At 45.2% G+C, this 22,016-nt stretch overlaps 1 protein-coding gene across 3 annotated transcripts in view; it reads right to left on the bottom strand.

Annotated features, from left to right (window-relative positions):
* Positions 1-13,395, bottom strand: part of LAMA5 (laminin subunit alpha 5) — a 167,806-nt gene extending 154,411 nt beyond the window's left edge. For all 3 annotated transcript variants that reach the window (XM_054045341.1, XM_054045342.1, XM_054045343.1), the window contains exons 1-2: positions 11,717-13,395; positions 3,565-3,717 (exon numbers count right to left, since the gene is read on the bottom strand). In XM_054045341.1, coding sequence (XP_053901316.1) covers positions 3,565-3,717; positions 11,717-12,682 — 1,119 coding nt within the window. In that variant the 5' untranslated portion in view covers positions 12,683-13,395. The remainder of the gene's footprint in view (positions 1-3,564; positions 3,718-11,716) is intronic.
* Positions 13,396-22,016: the final 8,621 nt, after the last annotated feature.

Below are 22,016 nucleotides of genomic sequence, written 5' to 3'. Positions count from 1 at the left end.
GAGGACTCTCACCCTCCCAAGAGCCATATTCTAAATCTGCTTTAGAGATTCTGATCAAGGCATTATGGGGATGTTTGGGGGGGCAACGTGGATTGCGCAGTGTAGCTATCAAGGGTCTCCGGAAAAAAGATCTTTGTCCACAGCATGCAGGAAAGCTATGCTAGCACTGTTACGTGTCAGGGACATGTTTAGAGGGGATCCTGGAGACTTAGCTCAAATGGATGAGCAGAAATTAACATATTTGAAAATTACTGGTTTGCTCCAATCCCTCGGATAGAGACAAGCACCTACAAGATCTCTATCAAGCATCCTTAAAACTACAATACCCAACTGCTGAAGTGAAAAAACAGATTGACAGAGCCAGACGAGTACCCAGAAGTCACCTCCTACAAGACAGGCCCAACAAAGAAAATAACAGAACACCACTAGCTGTCACCTTCAGCCCCCAACTAAAACCTCTCCAGCGCATCATCAGAGATCTACAACCTATCCTGAAAGATGATCCTTTACTCTCACAGATCTTGGGAGACAGACCTGTCCTCGCTTACAGACAACCCCCCAACCTAAAGCAAATACTCACCAGCAACCACACATCACTGAACAAAACCACTAACCCAGGAACCTATCCTTGTAACAAACCCCGATGCCAACTCTGTCCACATCTATTCAAGTGACATCATCATAGGACCTAATCACATCAGCCATACCTTCAGGGGCTCGTTCACCTGCACATCTACCAATGTGATATATGCCATCATGTGCCAGCAATGCCCCTCTGCCATGTACATTGGCCAAACCGGACAGTCTCTACGCAAAAGAATTAATGGACACAAATCTGACATCAGGAATCAAAATACTCAAAAACCAGTGGGAGAACACTTTAACCTGTCTGGTCATTCAGTGACAGACCTGCAGGTGGCTATATTACAACAGAAAAACTTCAAAAACAGACTCCAACGAGAGACTGCTGAGCTAGAATTGATATGCAAACTAGACACAATCAACTCCGGTTTGAATAAGGACTGGGAATGGCTGAGCTATTACAAACATTGAATCTATCTCCCCTTGTAAGTATTCTCACACTTCTTATCAAACTGTCTGTACTGGGCTAGCTTGATTATCACTTCAGAAGTTTTTTTTCTCTTAATTAATTGGCCTCTCAGAGTTGGTAAGACAACTCCCACCTGTTTATGCTCTCTGTATGTGTGTATATATATCTCCTCAATATATGTTCCATTCTATATGCATCCGAAGAAGTGGGCTGTAGTCCACGAAAGCTTATGCTCTAATAAATTTGTTAGTCTCTAAGGTGCCACAAGTACTCCTGTTCTTCTTTTTTGAAAATTACAGAAAATCAGGAGGTACAAACTAGGCCTAGATTCCTCCTACATGGCAAGGGTTCGGTTGCCTGGCTATAGGGAAGATCTCAGTGCAGAGCACCCCCTTCAGGCACAGATCTTTAGGGCATGCTCAGGGCCCCCCGAGTTTATTTAACTCCAAACCAAGCGGACTACAAATAACTTGTTTCAGAGTAGCAGCCGTGTTAGTCTGTATCCGCAAAAAGAACAGGAGTACTTGTGGCACCTTGGGCTGTAGTCCACGAAAGCTTATGCTCTAATAAATTTGTTAGTCTCTAAGATGCCACAAGTACTCCTGTTCTTTTTACAAATAACTTGACAGTCCATCCATGCACCTGAAATTCTGCTCACTCAATGAAACTCCTCCACTGCCTTCATAATGGTTATGCTATCAAAGCCACACAATAGGGGAACCATGCAAAGGCCTCATTCACCGAGCCCCATATCTGCACAAGCAAAAAAGCAACGTGCCTACAAATAAGGTGAGGGGCTTGCATTGTGCAGCTCACCTGTAACACAAGCTTCAAAAACTTGATTCCAACTTTCTCTCCACCTTTTGGTAGCAGAAGGCCCATTGCTCAAGCCAACCCTCAACCTGCTTGGAAACCTCATCCCCCTCCCCGCCCCCCCATCAGCAAGGGCCAGAGAAATCCCAATGCTGGCGATGGGTGCCAGCACAATGGGCGCAGCAGCAGTTAGAAGTGCTACTTCATTACAAACAAGTTCTGGAGCGAATGCCCGGCTCACTGAATTCTGAGGAGTAAACTGCTTACAGCACAGAGACTGCCTCCTTCGCCTGCTCTATTCAAGAACCCGGGAAGCCAGGGCTACTAGCCAGGAGATCTCCTCCCGGCAGACAGCAGGCGCTCTCTTGAAATGAAAAGCTTCATGTCAGACCATTCAGCAGAACATGCTATAACCCCTCTCCAGGCCCCATTCACCGATGCCCTGCCGCTCCCCTAATGTACTGGGGATATTTAAATATTGAACAAGGTGAGTTGCAAAATGAGGCAATTGCTTAAAAATGCTTCCCTTCTGCCTAAGCAACAGGCCCCTATGAAGCCCTCAAACAGTCCCTTTCAGAAGACCTGAGACAAGCAAAGCCCTTCTACTGCATCAATAGCATGCGGAGGTAAAAGACAATCTCTACAGCACACCAGGCAATGAGGCATCTGGAAAGCAGGAGTCTTCCCTAATGCCCCTACACTCAGAGACACTGCACCACACTCTCCTGTTTGGAAGCGTCTGTGGACTGACAGGGTTCTCTGGATATAGCAGACACTGGCCACGCTGCTGTCTATATACAGAAGCAAAGGCCTACAGAAAAGCCCAGGGTCACTAAGCAGAGTTTGTGATTTCTTGTTTACAACGTGGCCAGTGTTGTTTTTAGAAACAGTTTACTCCTGGAGTCCTCCCCTCCGCTGAGGAAGGTTTGAAAAAAATAACCCGACGTTTCCAGAAGAATTGGTCTCCAAATGAACAGGCGCTACAGAGGTGAGCGGCCATGAGGGCTGGTAGCTAGCATTTCTACAGTGCTAATTCTTTTCACTGGACAGCATTGAAGACCAAAGCTCTATTGTCAGTTTTGTCACAAGGCCTTTAAAGTTGATTTCATGTTTTAAAACTCCATGGTTTAAATGCTCTAGTTAAGGTTTTGCCACACACATCTTAACACCTCTGGGCCAGCCATGGCTCATGTTTTGGCTATAGCAACAAGGAATTCAGGAGTGAAGTTTACATATGACATGGTAGCCAAGTTAGCCAAAGACTCTTCAGGGGCACTACTATTATTTAGTCAGCGCTACAGGTTTTTGTGACTCGTGTGACCGCTGTGGCCAATGCTTAGGGAGATTGTGTGGTAGGTAACACTATGCAGCACAGATTGCATTAAGTTTTGTTTTAGAGCTGGAGAGAACTAGAAGGTCTTGTCTGCACCCTGGGACCTTAGGGGAGAACTCCCTGTCCAGTCATCACAGCAGCGTTTCAGAGTAGCAGCCGTGTTAGTCTGTATCCGCAAAAAGAACAGGAGTACTTGTGGCACCTTTGTTAGTCTCTAAGGTGCCACAAGTACTCCTGCTCTTTTCACAGCAGCGTTGTGTCTCACCTCTACCATGGGGATAACTGAAGCTCTTTAAAGACACCCAAGAGGACAGGTCCCCGACAAGAGCAGCTTTCAATCTAAAACACCACAAGCCTTTTCCATTACCTGTCCAAGGTCCAAGGTCACATTGACCTGGTTGAACTCCAGCCCGCGAGAGAGGGGAGGACTCTGCCACCAGCGCTCTGTTCCGTCGATGGCGTTGGTTATGGGGTGAGCCTTGTTGCTGTTCATCGATGTGCAAATGTCGCAGTACTGCCCCTGCCAGAAGACACAAACAGGAGAAATTAACACAATCCCAGAGCAGCTGGCACGTTCCAAGCAGCAGACTTTTTTGTTCATAAAAAGCCCAGACATCAGGGAGGGAGGATATTCTTGCCAGATAAAAGGAGAGGCAAAGAACAATCAAGAAGTGGATGTGGCACCTAAGTGGTTTAGCCACCTCACCACCATCCTCTCCCCAAAGAGGGCTTGTATCCCTTTAAAGATGCACATTCTCTCCACACATGTTCTCTTTAAACCCACATCAATCATTTTTAATGGGGATCTCTCCAGCCAGGATGAATAAACAACCCCCCACAAGTGCCATTATTGCAGGCAACCCAAAGTTATGCTGTTGTGTTGTGACCACCCCCAAACTGAGGGTATATGAAGCACATTTCCAACTGGAAATTCTACAGCACTGGAGGAGGGGATTGCTTGGGGTCCACACCTGAGGTTTTTTTAAAATAAACAAAATGTGTTTGTGATGTTGTGCAGTCTATATAGTTTTATAAAAACCATGATAATAAGTGAATATAATGTAACTGGCATATGCTTCATGTAAAAGGTCTCTTGTAAGGCATCATTACAAAGCTTATAATCTACTGAGTGTGATCATCCTATTTGTATAAATGTACCACTCTTGTATCTAAAACTAGAAATATGAAATACAACTCTGAGGGCCTATTGTAATTATGCAAAGTGTGGGCCATTAATAGTGGTTTGGAATCTTGATGACTCCCATTAACCAGGACCATTGTCTACAGATGGCTGTTTACCTGCGAGTCTTCCTGTATGTGTGTGTGCTGGCAAGTGGGTAATGAAGTCTTGCAGTGACATGTGATCATGTCACCGGACCTGGAATCCATCTTTAACCTGGTGCTTTTCCAGTGGGGGGAGGAGGGGGAAAAAAACCCAGAGGGACAAAGGGTTCCCGCCTTATGCAAAAGATATATAAAGGAGTGAAGGAGAACAAGGAGAGGAGGAGCCATCATGAAGAATCCCCTAGCTATCACCTGAGCTGGAACAAGAGCTGTACCAGGGGAAAGAATTGTGCCCAGGCCTGGAAGGTGTCCAATCTGAGAAAAAAAAACTTACTGAAGCATCTCTGAGGGAGAGTATCTGTATTCAGTTTAATTAGACATAGATTTGCGCATTTTATTTTATTTTGCTTGATGACTTACTTTGTTCTGTCTGTTACTATTTGGAACCACTTAAATCCTACTTTCTGTATTAAATAAAATCATTTTTTATTAATTAACTCAGAGTATGTATTAATAGCTGGGGGAGCAAACAACTGTGCATCTCTCTCTATCAGTGTTATAGAGGGCGAACAATAAGCTTTATACAGGGTAAAACGGATTTATTTGGGTTTAGACCCCATTGGGAGTTGGGCATCTGAGTGCTAAAGACAAGCACACTTCTGTGAGCTGTTTTCAGGTAAACTTGCAGCTTTGGGGCAAGTAATTCAGACCCTGGATCTGTGTTGGAGCAGACGGGAGTGTCTGGCTCAGCAAGACAGGGTGCTGGAGTCCTGAGCTGGCAGGGAAAACAGGAATAGCTGTGGGGGAGGAGGGATAGCTCAGTGGTTCGAGCATTGGCCTGCTAAACCCAGGCTTGTGAGTTCAATCCTTGAGGGGGCCACTTAGGGATCTGGGGCAAAATCAGTACTTGGTCCTGCTAGTGAAGGCAGGGGGCTGGACTCGATGACCTTTCAAGGTCCCTTCCAGTTCTAGGAGACAGGATATCTCCATTAATTTAATATTTAATTTAATTAAAAAAAAAAAAAAATAGAAGTAGTCTTGATACATTGGGTGGCAGCTCCCAAGGGGGTTTCTGTGATCCAACCCGTCACAGTGTTCCCTTCCCCTTCTGTACATGTATAATTCTAATAGGGACCAGAAAACCAAAACCCAAAACAAAAACGGGAGTGGAAGAGGGAATTTACAAGTAAAACCCTTTCAGCTATGGCCCTGCTTGAATGTAATAGCCAACATCCAACACCTGGCCAGACCAGCCAGCCTTGTGATCTCCTCAGCAGCAATAGGGCCTCTAGCTGTGAGTCACTCATGGTCTCCCTGGTGCAGCATGGGTTGCTATGGTACCAACAGACCCCTGGGCATGCAGCCAGGGAGGGAGAGAACCCTGCAACTCATGGGGTGGGCCCTGAGCAGCGTCAGGCAGGCGCCCAGCTGCTTAAGACACTTCTGTAGAACAGCAAGGCAGGTTACACCAAAAGGAGGGATTTGGGCCACGCTGAGGGGGCCTGAAAATAGTCTAGGGAATTGGTGAGTTATTAGCTTAGTCCCTCTGTCCTGTCACTTGAATCACCTTGCTATGAACAGCCCACAAAAGGAGTTCACTTAGCTGACAGTTCCCCTTTAAAAGAGATGGTTACCTCTGGGCATAGTACGTCAGTCAGCCTTGTCTGTCCTGGCTCCTGGTAGTTTTAAATTTAACATTTTTTTTTTTAAAAGAGGTTTAAAAAAAAAAAAAAAAAAAAAAAAAAAAAAAAAGGTGAACGGTACAGAGTTTAAGCATAGAAGTTTCTGGCTGTTAGGGAATAACGTACAGATTATCAAGGGGTGCAAAGTTCAGTTTAAGATCAGCTGGCGTTATTACACCAGAAACATATCTCCAGGAACAACTTCCAGCTTCCTAGCACTTCAAACCCTCTCCCCCTCCAGGGCTGCAGTAAGATAGTCATCCCATAAGATAGTCATCCCACAGAATAACCATTGTCATTTCCACAAACTCAAAGGGCTGGATGAGACTCCAAGCCAAAAAGGAAACTGAAAATTCCCAGCATTCTTCCCTGCAGACGTGTGGTATGTTATTTGCAGGCAATTATGCAACACAACTTGTTCCGAACAAGCCCACCTTTTAATTAACTCGGCTAGAGATATGAAAATACCAGACAGCGAAGTACAAAGCCAAGGAATGGAGACAACCAGAGCTGCCCAGTGTAACACTGTTTGCTGTGCACTGAGACCTTGCTGTAACACAGGGAGTCAGAACAAGGTCTTTTTAAACCAACATCTAACAAGGGCACAGACAAGCAAAGAACAGACATTCACTGGGTGAACAAGTAACAGGTGACTAAAGAAGAGACCTGCTAAAAGAAACCTGTGCAACAGGTTGTGTGGAGAATTAGATTTCTAGTGCCAAGCCCAAAATTCAGAGGCTTGTCACGAAAGTGGGATGTTAAAGAAACTTGGAGCAAAATGCAAAATCCTCACTCTGATGTTCTTGAATTTTGTTGCAAGTGTTTCACACAACCCTAGCAATGACATGTAGTCGCCCCTTCAAGTTTCCAGAGGACTGAAAGTTAACAAAGGCTACTGTACTTTATTGATGCTACAAACGTTCCTTTCTCTGTTACTGGTGCTAAGTGCCAGTATTAAAGGCTAACATCTCAGTGGCTTACTTGCTGTCGCCCACGAAAGCTTATGCTCAAATAAATTTGTTAGTCTCTAAGGTGCCACAAGTACTCCTTGTACTCCGGATACAGACTAACACGGCTGCTACTCTGAAACCTGTTACTTGAGCTTGCTATTAAATGGTGTAATTTGGTCCCTGATATTACCATTCCCAAAAGTTTAATAGCTCGTTTGTCTAGAGAGAGCACCTGACTCACAAGCAACATTGATCATTGCTAGCTACTAAGCGAGTCAAACATATTTTAGGGCAGATTACACACTTACACTGGTACAGATTCAGATCAAAAGAGAGCTGAGCTCTGACCTCAGAATCTGAAGATTTTGTTTTAAAAAGAAAAATGCAGGTCTGACAAGTGTTAACCTGGGCCTTGTGGAAACAACAACACAGACGTTTTCTCAGCTCAAGAGCAGGAGGGAGGGAGATGCCTATCAAGGTAAGCAACAAGGTGAAAGAACTATTGAAATGGAGGAAGAAAGACAGAAGTTGCAAAAGGGTTTAAGGAACATAATAGTGCTGCTATCAGAACAAACTGCAAGAGGAGTGATAAGGAGAGGGACTGAATGGAAGAGAAGCCTTCAAAGAATCACTGGCCTGCTCCTGCTCCCACTGAAGTAAATGGGAAATCTCAATTCTCCTCAGAGCACAGACAAGAGCCCTGAAGCCCTGCTGAGCTTGGCAACCTTAAGGCAGCTGGCTTTGTACTGGCTTATCTGGCCTTGCCTTGACCCATTCTCACTGATCCTCACCTAATTTATCAGAAACCCTGAGGGACAAGACCCCAAGGCTTTAGAGAAAATAAACTGGGGGGCTGGGGAAGCCCTGGGTGGCATTTTCAAATGAGTCAGGTGCACAATTACCTCAACTGTGCATGCAAATCCGGTAACTGCACACACCAAATTGGCACATGCTTGGCTGTTGTTGCAACAGGTGTCTGGTTTTGCAGGCAGCTATAACCTGTTGCCCAAAAAAAAATTCACAGGATTTGTTTTCAATTCCAATTAAGTCATTAAAATGTTGGTGTCTTAATACAAGGAAGCATGGAAAAGACATAGGTAGAAATAATGAGGTACAGTAGCAATCCTTCCATTTTAGTCTAACATCCAAACTTCCAGGGACAAGTCTTTGACATTAGCTATCTCCCAATTATTTGTATAGCACACAAACCACGATAGGCACTTTACAGACATAGCAGATAACAAGACAAAGGGACCAAATCTGCTCTGTGGGATAGTTGCCCATAATGCACAGCTCCCGATGCCGCTGCAAGTGCCGCAAATGTGGCCACGCCAGTGCGCTTGCAGCTGTCAGTGTGGACAGACTGCAGCGCTTTCCTTACTGCGCTCTCCGAAAGGCTGGTTTAACTCAAAGCACATCTGCAAGTGTAGCCACGCCCTGACTTCATCATATTCCAAACAGATCTGGAGCCTGGTGTTTGAAACTATGCCACAAACTCTGCGATTTTCAAAGCCAGTATTATTAAACAAAACAGGGTTTTTTTAGGAATTCCTTGAGGCAAAAATAGTTGATTTCCCTCTCCAAAAAATTCTATTACAGTGTTAATTAACTAAAACTGTTCGTGGTGGGAGAACTGATTGAACCTATTAAATTGACAAGCTACAATATTTATTAGGCAGCCAATCCAGCGAATGTCTGTCCTCTTAACTACCATGCCCCATTGAAACTTCTTGAGTACCCATCAAAACTGAATCTTGCCACGCTCCCACCCAAAAGCCTTCCTCACCGTGGCTGCACTTGGTGTGGAACAATATACAAGAGAGCAGGTGAAGGGGTTAGGCGAGTATCTGGTGAAACATGGAGCGTATTAGTGACTTACATTTGGAGTTCATTCCTGTCGCTTCAAACTGCTTAAATTGAACACTTCCCCTCCTCCCCCCCCCCCCCCCCATTGCTTTAGTCACTGGGTGGTGCTGAAATCCCTAACAGGGATGAATTGGGAACTCTGACCTTTGCACTAATACCTCTTTTTTCCCTTCCTTTCAGGTGCTGCCTGTAGTCATGGAAAGGAGCCACTACAAAAGGATTGTAAAGCTTTCAGATTGACCGAAGAATATCAGCCTAGGAAGCAGAGCTCAGATCAAAGCACGCCCATATCAGAGCTGCACAGAAGGACAGGGAGGGGGTCACTATAGTATCTCAAAGTCTAAGGAACCACGTTTGTTTAACTGGAAATAACTGGTAAGATTTAAGAAAACTACAGTGCTAGGGCCAGGCTGTATTTGCAAGGGCATGAGTCACACTTGCTAGAGAGCACCACACAAGTCATTAGACTCCAAATGCTTTATTTTAGCCACTATTTAATGCAGGCTGTTATAAATCAGGCTAGTCACACAGAAGCATCCCAAATGGCCACTGACTTCATGTCAAATGCATAGCCCTTAATGTGCAATAAACCTCCCTGTTTTTAGAAGTCTCATTTTACTGGATTTACTTACCAGGTATTTAGATGTTGGCAACTGCACACAGAACAGCACGCATTTCTCAGTCGTCTTCCTCTCTAAGCATTACATTGACAATAAAAGCGCAGCACTGCAGTTCCAACAACTGCTATGCTCAGGATTCACAGAATCCTTACCCACATCCATCAACTACAGAATAAGGCAATATTTGCCCAGTTGTGTTTTATTTTAGATAAATACCTGTTGCATTATACAGGTCTGACGCACATGTCTGCTAACAACGGTAAAGCAATCAAATTGAAGGAGGATGGGATGTTGGCTTTCCCACAGCAACATCCTTAAGCATGGGCCACTGACAGGACTTTGCCCTTTAGTAGCGAGAACATTCCAATTAGCTAAAGCATTGGAGACTTAGGGTTTTTTAGAAGCAGATATTCCATTCGGGCCACTTTCTCCTATCTGACCTGTTTGAGGACAGCAACTTCACACTAGCTGTTTTCCAAACACTCCCGCTGCTTATTAACAGGCTGAGTAGGGTCCTATTGCTCCCGGTGAACTAGCACCATCTTTCTTAAAGAACCCAGGAGAAGCTACTGGCAAACAGCACATTGTGTTGCTTAGATTTGTCATTGCTTTTTTCCTCATTCCACAAAAGGGTTTCAAATTCTTCTATTTGCTTCCCACTACTTTGGCTCTTCTCATGGGATTACAGCGGATCTGGGATTCATGGAACTAAGGCTCCCATTTTACAAATCTTCTCGCAATTGGTCTCCCTGCCTTCCAAGATGTCCATGGCTGTTAAACAGGCTGCTACACACAGATGACTGAGTATTACTGCATTTTTGCAGTCTGCATTCCAAGGGGATTCCTGGCTACAGGTCCCTATTGTTGGGTTAAACTGGGACACATGGGATATAGATAAACGGTGTTTACAAGCGGATGTCAGGTGAATATTACCAACACCCCTTAAAAAAAAATCTCAACACAAGTTACACACTCATATTATTAAATATTAGCATGATCACCAATGTCTGATCTTTGCTTTCAGACCCATTCAGCAGTCTCCACTTGCCCTGGATTTCATCAACATAGAAACTGATGCCTTTAAAAATAATGCCATGGGAACCTAACAGGCTGTGTTTAGTTTGCACAATTTCTGGCAACCCTGGAGCATTTCTAGCAACCCTGAAAAGGCACACGTGTTCCCTTTCCCCTTCAGCCTTTGAAAGAGAAACCACGTTTGGAGAATTCAGAGAAGATGCCTCCAAACTAACCAAGTGACAAGCTTTTTAGAAAAGTGAGGGAGGAGGAAATCACCCCTCACCATCCCTTCAAAATGATCTTCCACAATCAGCCCTTTCGGGGAGCTAAAGAAAATGAACACTCTGCAAAAGTGCAACTGCTATTTGCAGGGCACAAACACAAGGGCACACACCTGGGAAAAAATACTAATGAAAAGATTGTCGCCCTGCTGTTTTCTGAAACACCGAATTGCTCTCCTAGTAGGTAACGACCTAAAATGGGCCAGATAATTTGTTGCAGGATTTCCCTCGCTCGCACCCTTCTTTTCTAAAAGGAACCGCTGGGCTAATTCCACATAGCCAGTGGAGCTGAAATCTACCTTTGCAAACACAGACTGATGGAAGAAAAACAAGATCTTGATTTACACTGGGGGGGGGGCAAAGCCCCCCTGAGGAGGAAATGCACCACACAACCAGAGCCAGGCGTATTCCTAGGGAATTTAATGCAGCTCCGCTTTGCTAAAGCCTGGGACGGAAATTGCCGAGGGGCTGCTTCAAACCATCCCGTGGGGAGGCGACCCCGGGCCATTCAATGCAGCGGCTCCAAAGAAACAACCACAACAAAAAGTTTCCTCAACTCACAGGTCCCCCCCTTCGCTGGGTGGCGAGAAGAACCAACGGGAGGAGAGGGCGCCTGGGGCAAAGCAAACACGGACCCGAAGAGGCATTTCCCACATCGCTTTGTGCGCGGCTGGCCCCATTCATCGGCCGGCGAGCGCCTCCATGCAAGGGAGAGGCGGCCGGCGCCGGGCTACCTGGGGCAGCGGGGGAGGAGAGCCATGGCCAGGGGGCGCGGGGCAGGTGCCCCCGGGGACAAGTGGCGCGCGGGGGGGGGCGTACCTGGATGGTCTGGTTGGGGTCCCCTCCTGCCACCGGCCCGCCGACCAGCTTGCAGTACAGATCCTCCACGGCGCGGGGGCTCCGGCTGCCGCCGCGCTCTTCCCCGCAGGTGGCGGTGGCGGAGATCCGGGTGCTCTCGGCCAGGTTGAAGTAGGGCGGGTGCAGGCTGTAGCCGTTCACGTCCCCGGGCAGGGGGACCCGCGGGCGAGCCGCGCCGGCGGGCAGCGCCGCCGCCAGCAGCAGCAGCGGCAGCGACACCAGGGTCCCCCGGAGCCTGCCCGCATCCCTCTCCCTCCTCGCCATTTTCACCGGCGCTGCGAGGCGAGGGACGGAGAAGGGGGGAGAGGAAGTTGGCGGGGACGAGCCTAGCGCTGCTGCCCGGCGGGGCGCATCGCGGCGGGGAGAGCTGGCGGGGGAGCGGGCTGCACGCGGGGGAGCCGCCGCCGCCGCCGAGGCTGGGTGTGTGCCGCCGCGGAGCCAAGCCGGGCAGAGGCAGGGCTGCCTAATCAAGTGATGAGCCATCAATCTCTGCCCGCCCCTCCCCGGGGCCGGCTCCTGCCCCTGCCCCGCCAACGCGCCCGCCGCGGCTTGGCAAACCCCTTCGGCGGCAGCCGCCCCCCGGGACGAGGTGGGGGGAGTGGCCGCGGGATTATTCATGCGCCTGTCTTGGCAGCCCTGGGTTAACTCCTTCCTACGCCTGAGCGGGTCCCCCGCGCTCTGGCCAGAGGCGTCTCTCTTTGCACTCGTTTGCCACTCCGTGTCCACGTTAAAATGTCCCGTCCCCCCCCCGGGACAGATATCGACAGAACAGTGCCCCCTCTCAATAAACAAACACAACTGAGGAGTCCTTGTGGCACCTGAGAGACTAACACCTTTACTTGGGCCTAAACTTTGGTGGGCTCGAACCCACTTCATCAGAGGCATGAAGGGAAAAGTATATACCTGCTCCTGTATTTTTCCCTTCATGCCTCTGATGAAGTGGGTTCGAGCCCACGAAAGCTTTGGCCCAAATAAAGGTGTTACTCTCTAAGGTGGCACAAGGTCGCCTCCTTGGTTTTGCTGATACAGACTGACACGGCTACCACTGTGAAAGTTAGTGCAGTATCATGTTTACTTTTACAGCTATTTTCTGACAAATCCATGTAAATGCCATGTTCAAAATCACCTGCCCCTATTAGGTCAGCAGCTGAACTACTTGAAGGAGGATGGGCCCAATGGGGTGAATTTTTTAAATGATTGATATAACTTTTACCGACCCCATGTGTCTGCTTCCTGGAACTCCTGCCCTGCTGGGCTCAGCGCTGCCCTCTTGTATTGTCATCCTCTTTTGATACTTGTTAAACAACACCGTGGATTAGCGCAATTTTTAAATCGTCAATAAAAAGTTGAAAAGTTAAAATAAAAAGTTAGTAACTAAAAATCAGATTAAAAAGTTTAATTGCCTTAGGTTAACAACACTGAGGGGAAAAAAGCAAAATCTAATTTTCTTGTCACCAGTCGTCCTGTTGGTTCGTTTCTTTTTGCCATTTCACACAGTTTAGACACTGAAAACAGAGTGGTTACCTTATTTGAGTCATTTCATTTCCTGGTTCTCCTGCATTGGTTTAGAAAAAGGCTGTTGTATTTGCCTCTCCAGCACCGGGGTTGGGGGGTATTTAAATGCAAGCAAAAAATACTAACAGGAGATTTTATATTTTTAATAAAATAAATGTTATGGCTAAACTACATGGTTGTGTCTCTTTAATGTAAACATATTTAACTGATGATGTTTGCAGGATCCAGGTGCGCTAAGATGCATGTACTTATCTTTAAGTACAGAGTAGTACTATTGATGTCATGTACTCACACGCAGACTAATTTGCAGGGTTGTAACTGTAAAAGTAAATTTAATACCAGCCTGAAACATAAAATGAGGGTAAATCTAGAATGCTGGTCCCGCTGCATTGTTATAGGACTTGATCTGACTTTGCCATAAGCAATAGAAGAACTTAATTGTGCCATAGTGGTTCTCTTTCTTAAGCCTTTGCACTCTACTAACAGGCTGTCATGAAGTTTCTCCTCTTTCATTAGCAGTTTCCAATTATTACACATTATCCCCTTCCCCTCTTTTGTGGAATAGCCTATCTGGAGCTATTCCTCTGGACAGCCTCTTTTTTAATCTAAATTCATGCTTTACGCTTAAATTTTTTAAATGCCCACACAATTATGTGCTTAATTTGAATATTTAGCTACCGTAGTTGTGCATGCAGATCAAGTGTGTCCATCCACGCACATTTTGTGCAGTACATTTGCACACCTCAGTTTTTGTACTGTAGCTATCTATCTTCATTGTTTTAAGGGGTTGTTCTGTGATCCTTTTACTTGATCTAATTTTTTTAAATGATACAATAATGCACAATACAATAATATGAATATTGCAGCACCAGTCGTAGCAGGATGGGAACAATGACATGCCATTGGAACCACCGGAAAATGCTGCTTGGAGGAAGCCAGCATGACCCCAAGGACACTACAATACACCTTGCTACAACCGGTATGATATTAGAAGCGCTGACATTCCACTTGGATTAACTAGTGTGCTACTTGGAAGAGCTGGCAGGTCACTAGAAAACTCACCGTGCAGATCCAAACTGGCACGCCACCACAAGCCGGAAAGCGTTACAGTGCCAGCTGCTCCTCCGCTGGCACTGCGTAGCATGAGATTGTATTAGCATGACATCATGACTTCTGAAGGTACAGTGGCTAAGGGTGCGTTAGTCTGCTGGGTTCTACATGGCAAGGAAGCATTAGAGCACAGCAGCCAAACCCATTCAATTAGCAGGGACTTCCTGCAATGCTTTCAAGTTTCTTTTAACACCCTCCTCTTTCAGGGCCGCCCGGGGGGGGGGGGGGGGGGGGCAAGTGGGTCAATTTGCCCCAGGCCCCAGGCTCCACAGGGGCCCCCACGAGAATATAGTATTCTATAAGATTGCAACTTTTTTTTACGGAAGGGGCCCCTGAAATTGCTTTGCCCCAGGCCCCCTGAATCTTCTGGGTGGCCCTGTCCTCTTTAGGGAGCTTTATTAAGGCTTGAAAATCCTCTAAGAAGTAGTTGCATTCAGAAACCTTTTTCCCCTGCTTCCCCCATTTAGAGCCAAATTCTGCTCACCTTACTTACAGGAGTAGCTCCATTTAACTGTAATCCAGCTGACTAAGAGGCAGTGATTGTTCCTTAAAATGCACATTTAAAAGGATTATTTCCCATTGGTAAGGTTTAATAACAGTGTTTGAATATGGAATTTTTTTTTAGTAATCGTTAACTAACATATCCTATGTAGAGAAATCCAAAACTGCAATGGACAGGAAAATTAAAACGAACTTCCTTAAACAATATTAAATGCCCCATTCGTTACGGGACTCAAGCAATTAATTATCTGTGAATGTAAAAAAGTTAACAGTGAAAGCAGGGCATGGATTAACAAATAACCTCTTTCTCCCGCAAGGGAATTAGGAGGCAAAACAGCAATAGCAAATCCAATCACTTTAATCCCTCTAGTGGTAGCCTCCTGTCACATAATTAATCATCCCTCCAAAATGCAATTAAGAATAGGAACTATTTATTAAGAGTGAAATCAGAGTTAACACATTTAGTAATGTAGTATTAGCTGCAAGGTTTCCATGAGCAGAGGGATCGGGTACAATGATAACTGTGATGCCTGAATTTGAACAGTTTCAATTTAACTGTGGAACTGCTTTGTGTAAGGACTTGCAGTTCATATTTAAGGACAAAAAACAGGCTATCTAATGCTTCCAGATGAGCAATGGAAATAGAGACTATGCTAAAGAAACGTTTCCATTTGCAGAAAGTACACCTCTACCCCGATATAATGCTGTCCTCGGGAGCCAAAAAATCTTACCGCGTTATAGGTGAAACCATTGAACTTGCTTTGATCCGCCGGAGTGCGCAGCCTCGCCCCCCCAGAGTGCTGCTTTACCACGTTATATCCGAATTCATGTTCTATCGGGTCGTGTTATATTGGGGTAGAGGTGTATAAGAAGTAGCGATAGGCAGAGGATTTATAACATTGTTGATTATTTTATTTTGAGATTAACAGAAGAAGTAAACCAATGCTTTTTACATATTCTTATCAAGAAAAAATAAAATGCTATACACTAAGACCAAACATTTTCATGAGCAGGAACAAATTTTGGGTCACACGTTATCTTGGTGGTGAAGAATAAAGGCTCCCAAATTAGTTACTGATTTTGAAAATCCTGCACTAAGGGTCCAATCCTAGCAGATGATGACAGCCTCTTATATGGTGCTTCAGTTCTAGTTCCGCAATGTGTAGGATTAGGCACTGGTACCAAACACTGTTCCCAGCTGCCCAGTCTACGAAGACCGTATACTTCACACGTATAGAATGCCTTTCATTTGAGCATCTCCAAGCATGTTACAAGCATTAATTCCTCTTCACCACATGCGCATGATATGGATGACAATACGCAGCAGTTTTCATCTGAGGATTTCAGCCTACTTTAGAGCCATGGGTCAATATCACAATCTCCACTTTACAAACAATGACACTGAGGCACAGAGAGGTGAAATGACTTGCCTCAGGCCACACAGAGATTCAGTGGCAGGGCCAAGAATAGAGACAGAGTCTCCTGACTCCCATTTTGATACCCTGCCCAGGGAGCCACACTTAAGAACTGCCAGACTGGGTCAGGCCCAGGGTCCATCGAGTCGACCAGTGTCCCATCGCTGAACATGGGCAGTATCAGATGCTTCAGAGGAAGTTGCAAGAAACCCAAACAGGGCAGATATGGGATAATCTGCCCCCATGAAGGTCTCATCCAAATCCATAACAAAAAGAGGTTTAAACCTTGAAACCTGAGGTTTTGTATCCCTTCTTAAACTCCATTTTTAACATTCGATATAACAACTCTGGATGTGGTCATTAGTCATATAAACCTCTAATCCCTCTTTGAATCTTACTAGCTTTCTGACTGTGATGATGACACCACCTCTTGGCTTCATGAAACTATTTGCTGAAGCATGGGGTCAGGCATTATCTTAGCTAGGAGGTCTTGAAGCAGAATGGGCCGTCCAGTTTAGAACCTATGCCACTTCTAGCAAGGTAGTCAAGTGCTGAAAAATCCCTCCTGTGGCAGTCTTGCTCAAATCCAGTCTCTGAATCTATATAACAACAACAATTCGGTTTTCAATCATACTACCATCTACTCCTCCTTAAACCTGCTGCCTTTAACTCCCATTGAATTCTTAATAAACTGTTGATAAATGAGATTTAGACAGTAACATAATGATGTGCTCTCTAGCTTTACAGAAATCTGAGAGACTCTGGTGAAGCCTTGGTTTAGTATTTGGACATTTGGGCTTCTTGGTATTTCCCCCCCAGTTGGCATGACCACTAGCTAGTTTATCTGGACACAGAGTCAAGAAACAATGTCAATGCTTTCCCTCCCCTTCCCTCTTTAACATGGTGGGAAGAGGAAGCTTCCAACTCTCAGAAGCAGAAATTGTGTCTATCAACTATTTCAGAGTACTGCTGGCAAGTTCTGGAAGGCGAACTGCCATGAACAACATCTCTGTCCATTTTCATATTCTATGGTGTTGACATTGTTGAGCTGAATTGGTGCCTATATTTTATTTATTTATATATGAGAGAGGGGGATGGGCCTCACACAGTGGGAGCCCAGTGAAAAAAAACTATTGCATTAGCTTGCAGTACTTCTGGGAAGAGTACCACTCTACTCTGGCATCATGGTGATGGACTTAGTGTATGGATGTAGATAAACAGAACTGACAATAGTTTTGCTGAAGGCTTGAGGAGTCTGAAGAGAATCTGTCTCACTTTCTCAGAGCTGCATTGGGTCTGCTGGGTTAATAAGAATAGATGATAGATAGTCCCTAAAGCATAAGGAGCTGTGATACTAATACACATAGGAAGACCTGCTAGGTAAGAAGGTGCCATTTTTACATGTTTCAGAGTTGAACCACACATCAGTTCCTGGAAATGCACTCCCCCTAATTCACAAGTCCAAGAGTGCCAGTATAGAAAGCAGAATAAGGAGAAATCTTAACAAATTAATTGTTAGATTTTCTTTTTATACGATTATTTTGAAAGACATCTTGGTTTTATTTAATCTATAAACTTCTTTCTTGAATGTGTATTCCAATAAAAATAAGACCATTTAGTCCAGCAATCTCTGGTGGGTTTGAAATGTGTGGGCTGCACTTTTTTTTATTAAAAAGCCATCAACTCCTGTTTTGGCTTTTGGAAGATGTTTTTACCAAAAGTTTTGCAAGTTTTTGTAATCCAGCAGGAGTAGCACATGTTACTCTACTTCAGAGAATTCAGTTAACTTTAAGGTCAGACTGTACCTTCCCTATAAGCAAATGGTTTCAAAACCGCCACAAAGCCAGAACAGGTGTTTCATTCATGCTGTCTGTCTACCTGGCAAGGACCCAAATATTTTCCTTTAAAGCCTAAACTTCATATTATTCTGAGACACACTGAGAATGTACACATGTGCTGTCTCCTAGACATGTTTAAAGCTTGCTCATCATTAGCTGCATGTTTTTCTTTGCTCGAATCAAACTGGAACAGCTGTTTTCATGTTAATAATGATCATAATTTATATTTATGCCACATAACTCTCTTCTGACTGAAGGATCACAAATGGCCTCACACATTTAACAAGATGATATATAAACAATATGTAGAGATCACTTCAACTGTCAGTGAAGTGCAGCCAGCTCTAGGGTGAAGCATGGCAGTTATTTAACACTGCTAGAAAATGAAGAATACCATATCAAACTGAAACTACAGAGAGCACGGAGGAAGAGAGAATCTAATTACCATAGCTAGGACTTACCCTAGAGACTGGAGTTAATGCACCATCTTATATGTAAAGTGCCCTGGGATAGCTAATGACAAGTGGACGGGATGTGCTTTTACAGCTTGTCTGAAAGATAATATATCCAGCAGTACAGTGCTCAGGACTGCCTCAAGTCTGACTCAGAATGTATCATCAACTCCTTTCAATACTGTGGCACCCACGTTCCTATTGTAAATTGCTTATTCAGGATTTCAGAAGTACTTGCTCTACCCTGGGGGTGTCTATACGCACACACACATGCACGCACGCACTTTGGCTTCTGGCTCATGTAAACTCCCATTGGCTTCTGTGGACTTTGGACCAGATCCTATAATCCAAAATCCAAGAGCAAAGATTTATTGCATTAATGTTCAGATATTTTACAAAGGAATCCAGTAAGGCGGGTTAGTGTTTTCACTACAAACCTAATGTTTCTAGTGATTCATGCAAAGAGTGACTGCTCTGGGTAAAATTATCCATTCCATTTCCATCCTAGGAGAATTTGTTTTCTTTTTGTCATTCATAAGCATCAAGTTCACAATCCCCTCTAGAGATAGCAGGTCCTACAGGAAACTAGTAGCCAGTCTTGAAACAACAAACTCTTCTACATCAACAGGTCAGGAGACTAAATTGATTGTTATATAGTTCCCCCGTCCCCTCGACACATCCTGTCTGTCACTACATTTTCATCAGCAAATAAATCTGTTCAGCTTGCAATCTAAGGCCTTGTCTAGACTAGGTCAGTTCAATGATGGAGTTACACTGGTGCAAAATGGGGCTTGTACTATTGTGGTTGGTAAATTGCTGAAGTTATGCGGATGGAAGCACCACTTCACATTGGTGCACTATGTCTGCATTGTGGCTTGCCCCAGTGAAACTAGTTTCCAGTGCCAATTTCCCTTGTCTAGCCAGGATTTAAGGCCTTGTCTACACTCAGGGGCGGCTTTATGTATTTTGCCGCCCCAAGCACGGGAGTCAGGCAGATTTGGCGGCATGCCTGCGGGAGGTCCACTGGTAATGCGGATTCGGCAGCATGCCTGCGGGAGATCCGCCAGTCCTGCACCTTCGGCGTACCCGCCACCAAATTGCCACCGAAGCTGCGGGACCGGCGGACCTCCCACAGGCATGCCGCCGAAGGCTGCCTCACTGCCGCCCTCACGGCGACCAGTAGGCCGCCCCCCCCGCGGCTTGCCGCCCAGGTACGCGCTTGGAGCGCTGGTGCCTGGAGCCGCCCCTGTCTACACTAGAAAGGTTTGCTGGAGTAGTCATTATACTGGTGTAATTATACCAACAAAAAGAAAAGGAGTACTTGTGGCACCTTAGAGACTAACAAATTTATTAGAGCGTAAGCTTTCGTGGGCTACAGCCCACTTCTTCGGATGCATTCAGATTGTATGCATAAATACAGCAGGAACGTGCAAATTCAAGTGGACTGCATGCAACCATGGATGCAAAGCTTGAGTACAACAAATTGCAGGGACAATTTTAAGAGACTGTGTTTGAAAAAGTAGTCCTGATAGTCTTGATTGTTTGCAATTATGAAAACAGAAAAAAAAAAATCCTAAAAGTCACATCAGTAACTAATCCAACTACCAAAAGAAAATGGGATGATTCTCTTGGGAGTTTTTAAATTGTTTTACAGCCATATAACATTTGTTTTAATAGAAAGATTTTTTAAATAATAAAAAATATCAATCCCTAAGGAATCATAAGGATTTCAGTGAGAGAGAGGTTCAAAGATCCTGTAGCCTGGCCAAGTAGCCCTGTCAAACTCAATGGGACAGATATTTCAGTTGGAATTTGCTTGTAGCCATCGATGTGGAGTCTGGTTTGCTTTATTTTTTAAAATCATTGGGCAAAACAGCAAACGAAGCATAACCATGTTCTAAATATAAAGCAGTCAGTGTTTGCAGCTCTCCTGCAGCTTCTCTGTTGTGCTGCACATGTTTTCCCAGATGAAGTGAGAACTGTGGGACTTATGAAGAGTGCCAGCTGCTAAAGAGGTTAGATGCAAACATTTTAAAAATGTTAAAAATGAAGGATTTCTCCCCTCATCCCTTTCAGAGTAGGCTGTGAATGTGGGAAATAACTCGCTCCCCGTGTATGGGACATGTACGACGAACGGTAGAGTCCTGGACTGAACTGCTACAACGAATGTCTGGGGCCCACTGCCTGAAAATTTTCTCCAGCCAGCGGAAATGGGATGAGTTAGGAACACAGGGCACCATAAGGGATTCCAGCTGAGAAAGCTGGTGGAGTAGGGTAGGCAGATATCAAGCATATCCAGCATTTTACCCATATCTATCTTAGGATATCCTCCCAACCACCGACTGTGTATCTTCCCTGTACAAATCAATAGCAAAGGCCTATTCATTGAGCCTATGGCTCTGTTCAACCTTGGGGATAAACATTCAACTTAGGGTTTGGGGGGTTGCGTAGTTTTTGGTTAATATGTTTGTTTCAGGGGGACTTCTATAGAAGGTGATGTTTGGTTGATGGTGCCATTATTACGTTACCCAGATCCCTGTGCCCAAATTGCCAAGACTTAAAGAATCCCCCATTGGGAGCAATGCAACTGGACACAAGTGATCTCAATGACCACAGGTGCAGAGCTGTGGGATGTTCTAGGCGTTGCTGGTTTTGGCCATGTGTAAGTAAGGGTCTTAGTCTTAAACACACGGCCCCATCATGATGTGGTGCAGAAAGTAGTCTGGAAGCCGCTGAGGTTAAACACAGTTGAAAACCCAACACTGATGCGGATCGGGAGGAGGAAGGGGAAGTCTCCTCAGATCAGACACGAGCTCTCACTGCTTGGAAATCCTCTAGGACTAGAGAAGGTTGTGTGATTGGGTTTGGTTTGGAGTTGGCATATAGTAGTTGTGCCGTGGGGTCTTAGATTACATTTTGAATTCAGGTGGAGTAGACTCATCTGGATCATGGGACTGTATGAGCCACAGAAATGGGACTTGGCCAGGAAATGCTAGGCAGGCAATGTTACAGGAGAGTTTGACCTCTGGGTCATGAATGAGCTACAGCTGCTAAACAAAGGCAAATGCGAACTGATGCAAGGAAAGGAGATGGAGGAAGTGGCTTCCTAAGGACTAGGTCTCTGGCAGGGGTGACACGCTGCTGGCTGCCATAGCCGCGGGGTCGTGCGTGGACTGTATTGTTTATTTCTGTTCAAATACATTCAAAGACATGAAAGCACCTCTCAACTGACAGATAATCACAGTCCATTTCAATACTGCCACTGCAGCCCAGCAGCCGTTCCCTTCCCACCCCGATCCATAGAAAATAGGCCAGCAAAGACAAACAAAACAGGCCCACAAAAGTCTCCAACCCCGCAGAAATCCCCAGCCCTACCACACTTCACCCCTCCTCAAACCCCCTTTCAAACAGACAGGCTTTGCCGTGTGTC

This window comes from Malaclemys terrapin, chromosome 12, assembly GCF_027887155.1.
Source record: "Malaclemys terrapin pileata isolate rMalTer1 chromosome 12, rMalTer1.hap1, whole genome shotgun sequence".
Classification (NCBI taxonomy): Eukaryota; Metazoa; Chordata; order Testudines; family Emydidae; genus Malaclemys; species Malaclemys terrapin.
The sequence above is the reverse complement of the archived record's forward strand: the minus strand, read 5'-3'. Positions and strand labels throughout refer to the sequence as shown.